General features: G+C 31.4%; 1 protein-coding gene across 2 annotated transcripts in view; it reads right to left on the bottom strand.

The window, feature by feature from the left end:
* Positions 1-14,649, bottom strand: part of Stag1 (STAG1 cohesin complex component) — a 362,710-nt gene that overhangs the window by 120,904 nt on the left and 227,157 nt on the right. For both annotated transcript variants that reach the window (XM_076867213.2, XM_076867214.2), the window contains 2 exons: positions 11,400-11,551; positions 7,764-7,837 (listed from right to left, as the gene is read on the bottom strand). In XM_076867213.2, the coding sequence (XP_076723328.1) occupies positions 7,764-7,837; positions 11,400-11,551 (226 nt within the window). The remainder of the gene's footprint in view (positions 1-7,763; positions 7,838-11,399; positions 11,552-14,649) is intronic.

Raw genomic sequence — 14,649 nt, 5'->3', positions numbered from 1 at the left:
TATTTAATATTGTATTCATTAACAATTATATATATAAATATATATATTTAATGAATTAAATGGATTTACTCATTCTTTTTTCTCCTTGTTCACTTTATATTCTCTCCCTCTTTTTCTTTGTGTGTTTTCTATTCCTGTCTCTCCACTGCCATTTCCTTTCCCTCTTTCCTCATCATGACCCTACAGTTTAATAGCAATGTACTTTCTTTAATACCTAATTTCTTAACTTATGCTAGAGAATTACTCCACATTTCCACTTTTAGATAAAAGAGATTGAGAAGAACATGTTCAGAATATTTTTTTTTGAAGGTTTATTAGTATATGGCTTTGTTCTGAATTGATCACAGCTGACTGTATCTCCATTCAAAACAGTGTGAGGGACTGAATATAAAAATAATGTTGGGTGTGAGTTTTGACATAGATATATTCCCAACTCAGGGCACACAATTAAGAGAAATAGTTCACTAAAAAGTTCCTTACATAACACTGGAAGAGATAATCATCCTAGCAGATGTGAAAATATCAACCCAGAAATACAAAAAATGTGAGGAAACAAGGTAATAAGATAGTTTTCAAAATTCACACCTCTCCAATAACTGATTTCATAGACATTGAAGTCAAGAAAATGTCAGATGAAGAATTCAACAAGTTTTTGGACGGGGGTTGTAGCTCAGTGGTAGAGCGCTCCTCTAGCAAGTGTCAGGCACTGGATTTGATTCTGAGCACTGCATAAAAATAAGCAAATAAAATAAAGGTATTGTCCATCAACAACTAAAAACATTTTTTAAAAATTCAAAAATTGGTTAAAATGATCACTGAAGTAAAAGAACATCTATCAAATAAACTAAAGGAAGAAAGGTAGGCTATGAAAGAGCATTTCAATTAAAAGATACAGATTCATAAAAAGCACCAAACAGAAATCTTGGAAATAAAAATCTCAATCAAATAAAAAAGTCATTTGAAAGTCTTACTAATAGATTAGGTGATGTAGAAAACAAAGTTTTAGGCCTTGAAGAGAAAATATTAATGAGAATACTTTACATGATCAGAGTATCTAAGAAATATGGGACATTAAAAGACCTAACAAGGCTCATAGAACAAGAGAGATACATGACACTGATATACCAAAAATACAGACCAAGTAAAGAATTTTGAAAAGCTACAAGACAGAAATGCCAAGGTCATGTATAAAGGAAACCAGTCACAATGACAGCAAATCTCTCAGCAAAAACTCTAAAGGCCAGGAAGGCTTGGAACAAATTGTTTCAAGCCCTGAAAGAATGTAATTATAAACCTAGACTGCTATTTCCAAGTAATTATGTGACAGACTCTAAGAAGAAATAAAGAATTTATGTGATAAGCATAAACAAAAGGAAATCATGACCATTAAGCAAATACTACAGAAAAATAGAAAATTCTACACACAGAAGATGATAGAAGTTTTAATAAGGAGATCTCAGAAAGGAATAAATCTCATTAGAAGAGTATATTAGTCATCCACAGACTGAAAATGAAAAGATGGAAAATTATATTTAATGCAGATGAAGCCTGAAAGAAGCAGGGGTGGTAACTATCACATCAGAAAGAAGCAAATTTTAATCCAAAAAAAAAAAAATGTGGCTAAAAAGATCACTGGTAGAGAAAAAAGTCCAACAAGAAAAAATAAAGACTGAAAATATTATCCCCCAAATACCTATGCACTGAATGAGACAAAATAAACAATATTTGACAGTAAGACTCAGATAAATTCCAATACAACAATCATGGTGACTTCAATATAATTCTCCAATAGATACATCATCCAACTATAAAATCAACAAAGACACTACACAAATAAAACCTACTATAGATCAAATGGACTTAGGAACATCTACAGAATATTTCATCCAACAACAGCTGAATATGCTTTCTTTTCAGATGCTCATGAAATGTTCTCCAAGGTAAACCCTATTTTAGGACACAAAACAAGTCTTTGAAAACATTTTTCAAAAACTGAAATAATTCTTTGCATCATATCAGATCATAACAAAATACATTCATTGGCTAAGAAAACTACAGAAACTATATAAATACATGGAGATTGAATAATGCAATTCTGAATGATGAGCACAGGACAGGCATGTTAGGTCACAAAGTAAGTCTCAGCAAATTTGAAAAAAATGAAGCCAAAGCATGTATCTTCCTCTGAAAACAATGGAATATAACTAGAAGAATTAACAGTAAGAAATTCAGACACTGACTAAAGAAATAATGCATATTAGAAAACATTCTCTTCATTATCCAATAGGGAAATTTAAAAATTTCTTGCAAACATATAAAAATAATGTTCTAAAACTTATGGCAATATGGTAAAAGCAGAACAAATAGGTAAGTTTTTATATAGCAAGTACTTACATTAGAAAAATAAGATTTCACAAAAACAAATTAAGGATGTAAATTAAAGAACTAGAAAAGAATTAACCAAACCCCAAGTTAGTAGAAGGAAAAAAAAATAACAAAGATTGAGCAAAAGTAAATAAAACAGAGCCTTAAAAATACAAAAGATTAATAAAAAAGGGATTTTTAAAAAAAGATAAATAAAACTGACTAATCTTTACTATGTAGACTAACAAAACAACAATAGCAACAACAAAAAAGAAACAGAAGACCCAAGTAAATAACATCTGGGAATAGAAATACAAAGAATCATTAAGGATTATGATGTGTAACTATATAGGAATAAATTGAAAAACCTAGAAGAAAAGTATAAATTTCTGGATACGCATGACCTAACAAAGTTGAATCACAATGACAAAAATCAGAAGTGATCAATAACCAGTAATACAAAAATTTACCAAAGAAGAAATGCCTAGGATGAGATGGCTTCATGCCTGAATTCTGCCAAACATTTAAAGAAGGAATAATGACGATTCTCCTCTAAATACTTTAAAGAAATGAAAAGGAGGAAACCCCTGAAAACTTACTCTGTTGAGATAGCATTACCCTGATAAATAAACCAGGCAAAAACAAACAACAGCAAAAATAGACTATAGCCAGGCGCGGTGGTGTATATCTGTAATCCGAGTGACCCAGGAGGCTGAGGCATTAAGTGAGGCATTAAGCAACTCCATGAGACCCTGTGTCTAAATAAAATATGAAATAGGGCTGGGGATGTGGCTCTGTGATCAACTGCCCTGAGTTCTCTCTCTGATCCCTGCCCCCCCCTACTCTCCCCCCAAAACCCATATCATTACAGATCAATATCCCTGATAAACAAATATGCAATAATTCTCAAAACTATGTTAGCAAATCAAACACAAAAGTACATTAAAAAGATCCTGTGCCATGATCAAATTAAATTTATCCCAGGGATACAGGGAGGTTCAAAATAATAAACTTAGCACAGTAATACATCAATAGAAGAAAGGACAAAATCATCTAATTATGTCAGTGGATAGAGAAACTGTATTCAATAAAATTCAATGTCCCTTTGTGATAAAAACTCTCAAAAAATTAGATAAAGAAGAAATGTACTTTGAGATAATGAAGCCCACATGTGACAAAATTGTAACCAATACTCTGAATAGGTAAAAGCTGACATCATTACCTCTAAGATGAAGGAAAAGATAATGATGTCTATTTTCACTGTTCTCATTCAACACAATATTGGAAATCTTAGGCAGAGGAATAAAGCAAGAGAAAGAAATAAAGGGCACCCAAATAGGAAAGAAGAAAGTAAAATTATTTTTGTTTATAGAGGACATGATTTGATATATTAAAAAAACTGAAGATTCTTCTGAACTGTTAAAAAGGATAAATTTCATTAAGGTTGTAGGATATAAAAATTAGCAAAAATCAGTAGCTTTTTAATTTAAATATGCCAAAAACAAAATTGCTAAAAAAACTAATCAATAAAATAGTCCCATTTGCAATACCTACAAACTTAAGTGAAAAGAAATAAAAATAAAATACCTAGGAATAAGTTTAAACAAGTGACTAATCTCTGCAACAAACATAACAAAATGCTGATGAAATAAATTGAAGAGGACAATAATAAATGGAAAGACACTTCCTGTTCATGGAGTAAAAAAATCTTTATTATTAAAATATCCACAGTACTCAAATCAATCTACAAATTCAATATTATTCCTAACAAAGCAAATATGTTTTCTCAGAACATAACTAAAAGTTTTATGCAATCACAAAAGGTGCCAAATAGCCAAAGCAGTCCTGAGCAAAAAAAAGCTGAAGGTACTATAATACCTGACTTCAAAAGATACTACAAAGATATAGTAACCAAAACAACATGGTGTTAACATAGAGTACAAGAGAATTGAGTTCCTAGAGATAAATCCACAAATAACAGTGGACAGTTTTGGATAAGGTATCCATAGTGTACATTGAGGAATAGAAAGTTTCTTCCTTGAACTGTTCCAGAAAAACTGGATATATATATATTCACAAGATGAAAACTAAATCCCCATCTTTCACCATATAAAAAAAAAACAAACTACAAAAAAATGATTAAAAAAATTAAATGTAAGACCCGTATCTATAAAACTACTAGATGAAAATATAGAGAAATGTTTCAGTACATTGGTCTGGGAAAAGATATTTTTTGCTATCAATTCACAAACACAGGAAACAAAATATGTGATAAACTGGATTATCATAAACTAAAACTTCTTCATGATACTGAAACCCATCAAAATAATGAAGACATAACTGACAGAATAGGAGAAAATATCTGCAAGCCATTTATCTGACAAGGGACTAATATTTAGAATATACCAGTTAATCAAAAACTCAAGACAAAAACAATCCAATTTTCAAAAGACTGAAAGACACAGACTTTTTCACAAAGACAGTAAAAAAAATGGCCAATAAAGGATCAACCTAGGCACCTACTGACAAAAGAATAGATAATGAAAATGTGATATGTAGATACAATGAAATATTATTCAGTCATCAAAAGGATGAAAGCTTGTCCATTGTGAGACGAGAGATGAAGTAGAAGACATTATATTAAGTGAAGCAAGTCAGGCTCAGAAAGAATATGTTCTTCGAAATATTTAGAATAAAAGTTGGATCTCAAAGAAGTGGAGAAGAGAATGGTGGTTACCAGAGCCTGAGTAGGACATGGGGAAAAGAAGACAGAGAGTGAATTATTAACAGGTAGAAGGGTACAGCTGGATAGGAAAAATAACTCCTAATGTTTTACAACACAACAGCCTAACTATAGTTCACAACAATTAACTGAAAATATTTCAAAATAGGTACTAGAGAAAATTTCAAATATTCCCACCACAAAGAAATAATAAATGCCTTAAGTGACAGATAAGCTAATTACCCTGACATTATCTACATTTGTGCACATGTATTAAATGTCAGATTATACTCCATAAGTTTGTATAATTACAATGCATCAATTAGAAGTAAAGATACTTTTAAAGAAAAGAATGAAGAGATAACAGAAGCAAAAAGTAAAACTCTCTTTATTCAAAGATACGGTCGTATCTCACATGTAGAAAAGTTCTAAACAACCTAAAATAAATCAGAATAAAACAAAACTCACCATACCCTGACCCAAACTGCTAGGATAAAATTACTTTGTACAAATTTTAAAAACTGTATTTTTGTGTAATAGCAGGGAACAATCTAACACAAAATAATAAAATCGCAGTTACAAGATAAAATATTTAAACCATTAGAAAAGAATTGATTCATTACAATTCATATGAAAACTTCAGAAGCTTTTGTGTAAAATAGGACAAGTTCATCCCCAAATTTGTATTCTGCAAAGGACCTATAATACTCAAAACAACTTTGAAAAGGAAGAACAAAGTAGAAATACTATATTACCTAATTTAAAAATCTTACTCAAGGGCTGTGGCTGTGGCTCAGGGGTAGAGTATCTGCCTAGCACATGTGAGGCCCTGGGTTCGATCCTTAGCACCACATAAAAAATAAATGAATAAAATAAAGCTATGGAAAAAAAAGTTACTTCATTTAAAAAAAATCTTACTCAAATGCTACTAAAGAAGGTGGCATGGGGGTAAGGACAAATAGCTCAGAATGCAAATCAATCTACAAGTTCAGTGTTATTATCTTTATACCTAAAGTAGTCAGATACATCCATTAAAATAAAAAGAGATTAATATATTTTGAAGATGCAAAACTTCTTGGGCAAATTCTAGCAAATCACATCCAATAATAAATATTTAAAAATATAGCATTAAAAAATAAAAAGAAAAAACTACAACATGATTGTGGGTTTTGACCCATGAATAAATGTAAACATCTGAAAGTCAAACAACTCAGTTCATCACATTAACAATGTTCAAAAAGAAAATTACACAATGATCTCTAGATGCAGAAAAGCAATTCATAAAATCCAATGTACATTCTGAATTAAAACTTTCTGAAGAACAGAAACAAATAAACTTCCTCAGTCTAATAGATGGCATCTATGAAACCCTTACAGTAAACAATACATTTAATGGTGAAAGACTAATTTTTTTAGACAAAAAAGCCAGACTAAAGAGAAGTATATATTGTATAATTCTATTGCTGCAAAAATCTAAAAGAGAACCATGAATCAAATAGCAGAACAACAATCGTTTAAGGATGATGGGAGGGTAAAGTGCTGAGAAAGTAGATAGGGAGGAACTACAAAGTGCCAAGAAAAATCTTCTAAGGATGATGGACTTATTATTTATCTTGTGGTTTTTCAGGTACATAATATATCAAAACCCATTCAATTATACAACTAAATGTGCAGTTTTACCTCAATTATACATTCACAAAGAACAAAAGACTACATGACTGCATGCCACATTCATGTAAGCTCTTTTTTTTTGTTTCAAATAAATGGGTCAGTATTGGATTCTATACAAGGTTTACGCAAAAAAGAGGACATAAAGATATAACCAGAGAATCCATACTAAAACTAAGGCCTTGGTCCTGTTTCAAAAGTTATTTATATACTTTTGAGTTAAAATGTTTAAATTCTGCTAAAATCTCAATATATATATATATATATATATATATATATATATATATATATATATATACACACACACACACCTACACACAAAATTTCTTATGTTAAACTACCGCTTTATATTAATTTATCAACTACAGTTTCAAATCTATCTGAAAACAGTGCTTCTATTGGAGTGTATCTACCTATACATATATTGCATCTAAGTAACAGAAATATAGGTACACATACAATCTATTAATTTTATGTCAAATATGCTTTTATAATGTAGTATTTTCAAAGTTTTATGACTTCACAGAAAGACAAACTAAACTCATTCGTAATGTAGTATGACAAAAAATATTTCGCTAACAATTCCTTTCTTATTCTTGTCCTCTTTCTTCTTAACAGACATGTTTAAAAAAGATTAGTCATTAATTTGATCATTAAACAAGACAGTAAGTAACACAGATCAAGAAGTAAAGCATTTAATTTTTTTCAAATGTGAAAAACATCTTATTAAGGCTACATTAATTTAATAATCACATAAATATTCTATTAGTACAAATGCCAAGTCCATAGGCTGCCTCCAACAGTAGACAGTCTGAGTTTGGAAGAATGTGGCAGTAATAAGTGCATATTCTCCACATGTCATTTACATAGCATTTATAGCCACAGTTGTTTTCCAGAAAATAAAAGTAATAATTAGTAGAGTATTATGGCTTTACAGTTAGTCTTGGTTACAAATAAGCAATAATTATCTAAGGTAAAGACTTTCTAAATGACTTTAAAAATCCCTTACCGGTATCTATGAACAAATATGCCCTTAAAAATAGAGTTCATCATATTTTCGATTTCGTCCTGGTTTTCTTGTAGCTGGTGGGGGGAGAAAAGACAGTAAAAAATGTAAATTGAAATACTGGCCATTTTATTTGGAATGAACATTTCCAACTGTTTTAAAATCCTGGTTATTATCTATCCTTTCTCTCATTATGCAATAGATGTTTGAAATAACCAGTATATTTGCATTATTTCTACAGCTTTATCACCTTAAATCTCTTGCTGTCTCTATCTAGACAGGATTAGTTAGGAATGGTAGTGAATATCTGTAATTTAAAGGACTCAGAAGCCTGAGGCAGGAGGAATTCAAGTTTGAGGCCAGTTGCAGCAACTTAGCAAGATCCTCTGTAACTTGGTGAGACCCTGTCTAAAAATAAAAAAATAAGAACAACTGGGGATTGAAAAAGAACTCATTAGTGCCTCTAAGTTCAATCCCCATTTATTAAAAAGAAAAGAAACAAGAAGAAAAAATTGATATTTACTACACAATGACTAACAAGGTAAAGTGATCAGGCTCCTATCTCCAAAGTATTATCTGCTTTGTGAATAGGCCTAAATTTCTACACATCTCACCAAATCAGGTCTTTGGTTTGGTGTTGTTTTCCTTAGATAAGGGATCATCAGTGATCAATATATCTGTCATTCTACAAGAACTTCCTACTCCATCTAAAGTATCCAAATATTACTTTCCATCTGAGTAATTCACAACTGAAAGTAGGTCAAGTTCCTCAATTAGAAGGCATAATAGAAAGCAGTGGTGTAATGGAACAAAATAAATTACTACAGGAAAGATAAGTTTCAGGGAACATCAGTGATCAGAGATAAAGTTTATTTACTACTCAAAAGCAGTGCTATAACATGACACTTGATATGGTATTTATTATTCCAATTTATCTTATCATTTGCTGTGTAATAATGTCCAGTGACATATTTGCTATTGCTAAAAACATGATAATAAAATTCCTTCAGATTTATTCTTTGCTGTATGCTATTTCAGATTTTACTAAGTTTGAGAACAGAGAAGATGTTCCTTAACTTAAGATGGTATTATATCCTGATCAATCCATTTTAAGTTTAAAATACTGTTAAGTCAGCAATGCATTTAACCTATCAAATATCACAGCATCACCTAACCTACCTTAAATATGTTCACAACACTTAAACTAGTAGCCTACTGATGGGCAATCATTTAACACAAAGCCTATTTTATAATAGAGTGTTGAACATCTAATGTATACACATAGATGGGCATTTTGTAGCCATGATGGAATAAAAAAACTGACACACAATATCCAAAAAACTTGTGTAGCTGAATGTGAACCACTACTGTCCAGCATCAGGAGAGAATGAATATGGTATTATATGTACTACTAGCCTGAAAAAGTGAAAATAAAATTTGAAGCAGAGTTTTATGCTAAATATATATGGCTTTTGCTCTACTGTAAGGTAAGAATAATTTTAAGTAATATCATCATATAGGGCACCATTTGTATTTTTTGAGTAAATCATTCAAATTATGGTAACTTATTGTAAATTATAAAAATTCCTTTTGCTTTTTAATTACTATAGAATATTGATTCATAAGAGTCCTACATTTTATGGGCTGAAGTTGTAGCTCAGTGGTAAAGCACTTGGTTAGCACATGTGAGGCACTGGGTTTGATTCCCAGTATCGCATATAAATAAATAAAGATCCATCAACAATTAATAAAAGCATTAAAAAAAAAGAGAAGAGTCCTACATTTTAGTTAGCAATACTTAATAAAGCCCTGTTCCAATATTTACCTCCACAACATTTCAAGCATAATGTGTTAGGGGTTAAAACATGTTCTTCAAAAATTTGTACATTTAAGTTGTAATGCACAGTAACTCAAAATATGGCCTTATTTAGAAACAAGGTTGTGACAAAACAATTCTTAAAAATGGGGTCACACTAGAGTAGGGCAGGCCTCTAATTCATCATGATTTGTACTGGTTATAAATAGAACAGATGTAAAGACAGACAAACATACACAGGAAGAACATCATGAAGACTGGAGTCATGCTCTTAGAAGAGAAGCCTAGAACATATCTTTCCCTAACGCCTTGAGAGAACATTGTATTGGCAACACCCTGATCTTGGACAGCTATCATCCAAAAGTACAAGAAAAGAAATTTCACTTGTTTAAATTACTCAGATAGTGGTACTTCATTCCAGCAGTCCTATAAAACTTATACAAAATGGATAATAAAGATATTCGAGAGGGCTAGGGATGTGGCTCAAATGGTAGCGTGCTCTCCTGGCATGTGTGTGGCCTGGGTTCGATCCTCAGCACCACATACAAATAAAGATGTTGTGTCTGCTGAAAACTAAAAAAAAAAAAAAAAATATTAAAAAGATATTCTCTCTCTCTCTCTTAAAAAAATATATTAGAGATACATTGCTTTTTTTTTTTACCCATGAATAACACATTATTCATACACACACACACACACACACAATTCCTTTTCAGCAACGTGATACTCTTTTCTCAAGTTAAAAGGCAGACTATTACAAATCTGAAAATTTTACTCCCAGTGGTTTGGAAGGCTGAGGCTCACAAGTTCCAGGCCAGCCTCAGCAACTTAGCAATACCCTGTCTCAACATAAAAAATACAAAGGGCTGGGAATGTAGCTCAGTGGTAAAGGATCTCTGGTTTTAATCTCCAGTACCCAAAAGAAAAAAAAAAACAGTCTAAAACTGGGCCCAATGGAAGGAAGTATAGTTCATTGGTAGAAAGCCTGCCTAGCTTGCATGAGTTCCTGGGTTCAATCATGAGCACAGTAAAAAACAAAAGAAAACAACAAATGAACAACAACAAACAAAATCTGGACCAACCTAATTTACAGTAATACCTTATATATCAGCAGGCTTTGGCTTTCTCCTAGAAACACAACTTTTCTGGCCTACAGTTATGACTTAAGTATTTACTGTGCTTTCTGAGTCCATACCCTGACAACCTTTCTGAGCTGCCTAAGGTTCAGACAGCCTTCTTTTGAAAATTGATTTGTCTATGATCTTTGTCTACCTCAGAAGGCACTTAGCCAATCAGCAATGAACATTCCAGTTTTATCTGAGAACTCTGAGATCAAACAAATTAAAAATAAATTTTAAAAATAGTAGAGGATAGGAAGGGCAGCAGAATACAACATAGACTAGTATGGCAGTATGTAAAAAAGTGGATGTGTGGGCTGGGGATGTGGCTCAAGTGGTAGCGCGCTCGCCTGGCATGCGTGTGGCCCAGGTTCGATCCTCAGCACCACAACAAAGATGTTGTGTCCGCCAATAACTAAAAAATAAATATTAAACTTCTCTCTCTCTCTCTCCCTCCCTCCCTCTCTCAAAAAAAAAAAAAAAAAAGTGGATGTGTAACCGATGTGAATCTACAATATGTATAGGGGGTAAAAATGGGAGTTCATAATCTGCTTGAATCAAATGTATAAAATATGATATGTCAAGAGCTTTGTAATGTTTTGAACAACTAATAATTATAAAAAAATATAAACCTTTCTGCAGAGAACAAAGAAAAATTACTTATATTTACTACATATTCCATCAGTTACAATGAAATTTACTTACCTCTTTACGTTTCTGAAGTAGTAATTCCAACCTTTCATTGGCTCTTTTCCCAATCATTTTATTTCTCTCAGCTTCATACTGTCTCTGTGTATTATCCTGATGAATACTGAGGTTTAAGGCAACATTCACCAGAGCAGTCATGAGCTTCATGGCTATGAAATATAAGAAATATTATAATATTCACCTACAAAACATACTTTCATCTAAAAGATTACAAATTTATAAAGCAAATGAATAAAAGATAAAAGTACGATTTGTTTTATAACCCAGGGAAATTTAAACTTTACAAAATGGTAATTTTATAGAAATAAACTCATCTTTTTTAGTCTTGAACATAATTTTCTCTTCCTCAAGAAAAAATCTGTTGGGCTTGTTAACATTGCCTAGTTAAAAAGAGCTTCATCCTAATTATCAGCCAGAAAGATTTAAGTAGCATCTTAAACAATCTCTTCCCTCTACTTCCAAATACAAACACCTTAGCGTTGGCATACCAATCAAGCTTATATCTCTCTTCTGACCACCAGATCTGTGGGTACAAATGTTTCCTTAATGCCTTTATGTACATACATCAAGGTCCCTTAAATGTTTACAATTTATGATCCTTGTATCACCAAAGATGGTCTTCTCCCTCTTTTTGCCACTTCAGTGAGCTGCACAATTTTCAACTCCAAAAAAAACACTGATCATATTGAACTCTTTAAAAAATGCATTCTGTGAATTTCCAATTAAGATACTCTCTTCAGTCAGTGTTAATGTACTCTTAAATGTTCACCTGGTATTTGTAAATCCTATTAAATATTTTCAAACTTCTGTTTGTAAATCATCTGTTCAACAAGTATGAACATGAATCTCAAATTTTTATTTGTCTATTTATTCATACTTGTCTTCACTGTTGAGACAGAGTATGGGAAATACTGGTAAAGAAATAAGACAGTCTGTGTTGGTAAATAATTTCCCTTTTTGTTCCTTTTAGGTAATTCATCCACAAATATAAATGTTCACTAATAAAAAATGAGCTGTCCAGTGCTTTAGAACTGATTCACATATCTGCTAACATATCAATTTAACTAAAAATAAGCATACATTTCTTTTAAAATTCTATTTCCTTTTAATTACATATATAACATACATAATGCTGGATTGATGTCTATTTACTTATCTATTAATCTATTATTGATCTATCTGCATACTCCAAATGTTCTTCTTAAACTGTATATTTTGGCCAGTTTCATGTCAACACTGTTTGTTGCTGCCCTAAAACCAAAATATAAAACAAAAATCCTGAAAACAAATACATTTAAGTTAATGACAATTTAGATATGCATCTAATGCTTCTTTTCCTGAGATATGATATTTCAAATAATACCTGAGAAACATTCTTGTGTTTCAAAATACAAGCTAGTGTTTTGCAGGTTTATTTATACATTGTTAACAGTAGAATATGTGACTATACAAATAAAGGTAAAAAAAAAGTCTTTTTAAATTAATCTGTATTAGAAAGGAAAACAGCTCAAAGACAGAAGGATCTGGGACAAACTATCTGAGTGAGGCATTCTGAGCACACAAAGTGATAACCAACAGGGGTTCAGTATAAACTTCTGGATCTCTAAAGCAAAATGAACTGAAGATCAAGGATTTGGAAAGTGTTAAAATAACACATAAACTCTGCCTGGAATTACCAGTGGAAAATGAGGCACATATTTTGAGTTTAGTCATTTTTGCTTTCAGCTATGTATCTTTTTATGAATCCTGATACTAAACTCTAACTGTTATGAAATGACTCTTCTCTCAGCTCAGATATATAAACAAGAAAATAATTAACTTACGACAATAAACAAAAAATGCAAAATGAGCAAACATTTTCAGGAAAGTGCCATATATAATATAATTTACTCTTTGAGTTAAAATATTTCTAAATCTGTAAATTTAAGACTTCACCAAAAGTTTTACTTTTCTTATCAACACATAAACAAATAGATCGAGAATAGCCTTCTACTTTTATTAGATAGATACAACTTGACAATTATGTTTTCTTTAGTCCCCTGAAAACGACTAATTAATGCATAGAGTATTTATTAAATTTTACTAGTATTACCAAAAAAATTTTTTCATAAAGTAGTAATCCAACGGGATTTAGCCTTCATATTATGACAGAGGGTTTGAAGTGCCTTCTTCTTCTCTACCAAGGAGAGTAATATTTCATTTAGTTTTTACATTTTTAACTGTGGGTTATAGAATGATGAACATGATCTAGTACTGTGCCGAGAGTATGGTCAGCAAACAGCTGCTTACCAAAAAAGGTTTATTATAAGGTAAGTACAAATTTGATAGTGCTTAGAAATTTTGATAGCAATCTGACAGTATGTTGTAGCTAATAAAATGACACTAATAAATACATATTTCATTTTTCCTAAATTCTATTTGATTAAGTACTAGTTTGTGACAGATTGGTAAACAAAACTCTTTTTTTTTTACTCCACATAGTTCATTCACAAAGCACTTATTTAGTACTTCCTCATTCACATATCAATCCAATATATACTAAGCATTCGTTGATGTATTAGAGATACAAAAATGAACAAACAAAGCACCTGACTCTACTCGAGAGTAAAAGTGGAGGAAAAAAAACCAAATAGGAAAAGAATGAAGGAGAGCTGAAAATCTTTTGCTTAAAATGCTAAATAATAATTTAAAAGTAAAGTGATGATGGCTTAGATTAAGGTGGCAGCAAGAGATAGAAAAAAATGGTTACATATAATATATATTTTACAGTGTAGGTGAACAAATTTTAAAAACTATAATGAAGCAAATTTAAAAATTATAATAAAGGAAATCAGAGAAATAGAAGCAACAAAGGTACCTAAAAAGTGCCCCCACCCCGGCTAATTATGTATTTAAGTGGCAATGTCCAGTAGGTAAAACGTTTGGAAGTTGCTATCAAAGACATTGGTACTTAGAGCTATAAAACTGAACGGCAAAAATATTTAATGAAAAATTACTGGCCAGAGGAAAAAATATCAGGTATGATTTGTTTGTTGTAAAGAAAATCCTGCCCTGGGGCTGGGGTTGTGGCTCAGTGGTAGAGCAGTTGCTTAACATGAGTGAGGCACTGGGTCAGATTCTCAGCGCAGCACATAGAATGAATAAAATAAAGGTCAATCAACATCCAAAGGAAAAAAGAAAGAAAGAAAGAAAGAAAGAAAAAAAATTTTTTTTAAAAAAAGCTTGCCGTGTGTGTGTGTGTGTGTGT

The sequence above is a fragment of the Callospermophilus lateralis genome, chromosome 10 (assembly GCF_048772815.1).
Source record: "Callospermophilus lateralis isolate mCalLat2 chromosome 10, mCalLat2.hap1, whole genome shotgun sequence".
NCBI lineage: Eukaryota > Metazoa > Chordata > Mammalia > Rodentia > Sciuridae > Callospermophilus > Callospermophilus lateralis.
This window is presented reverse-complemented; position numbering and strand designations above follow the sequence as displayed.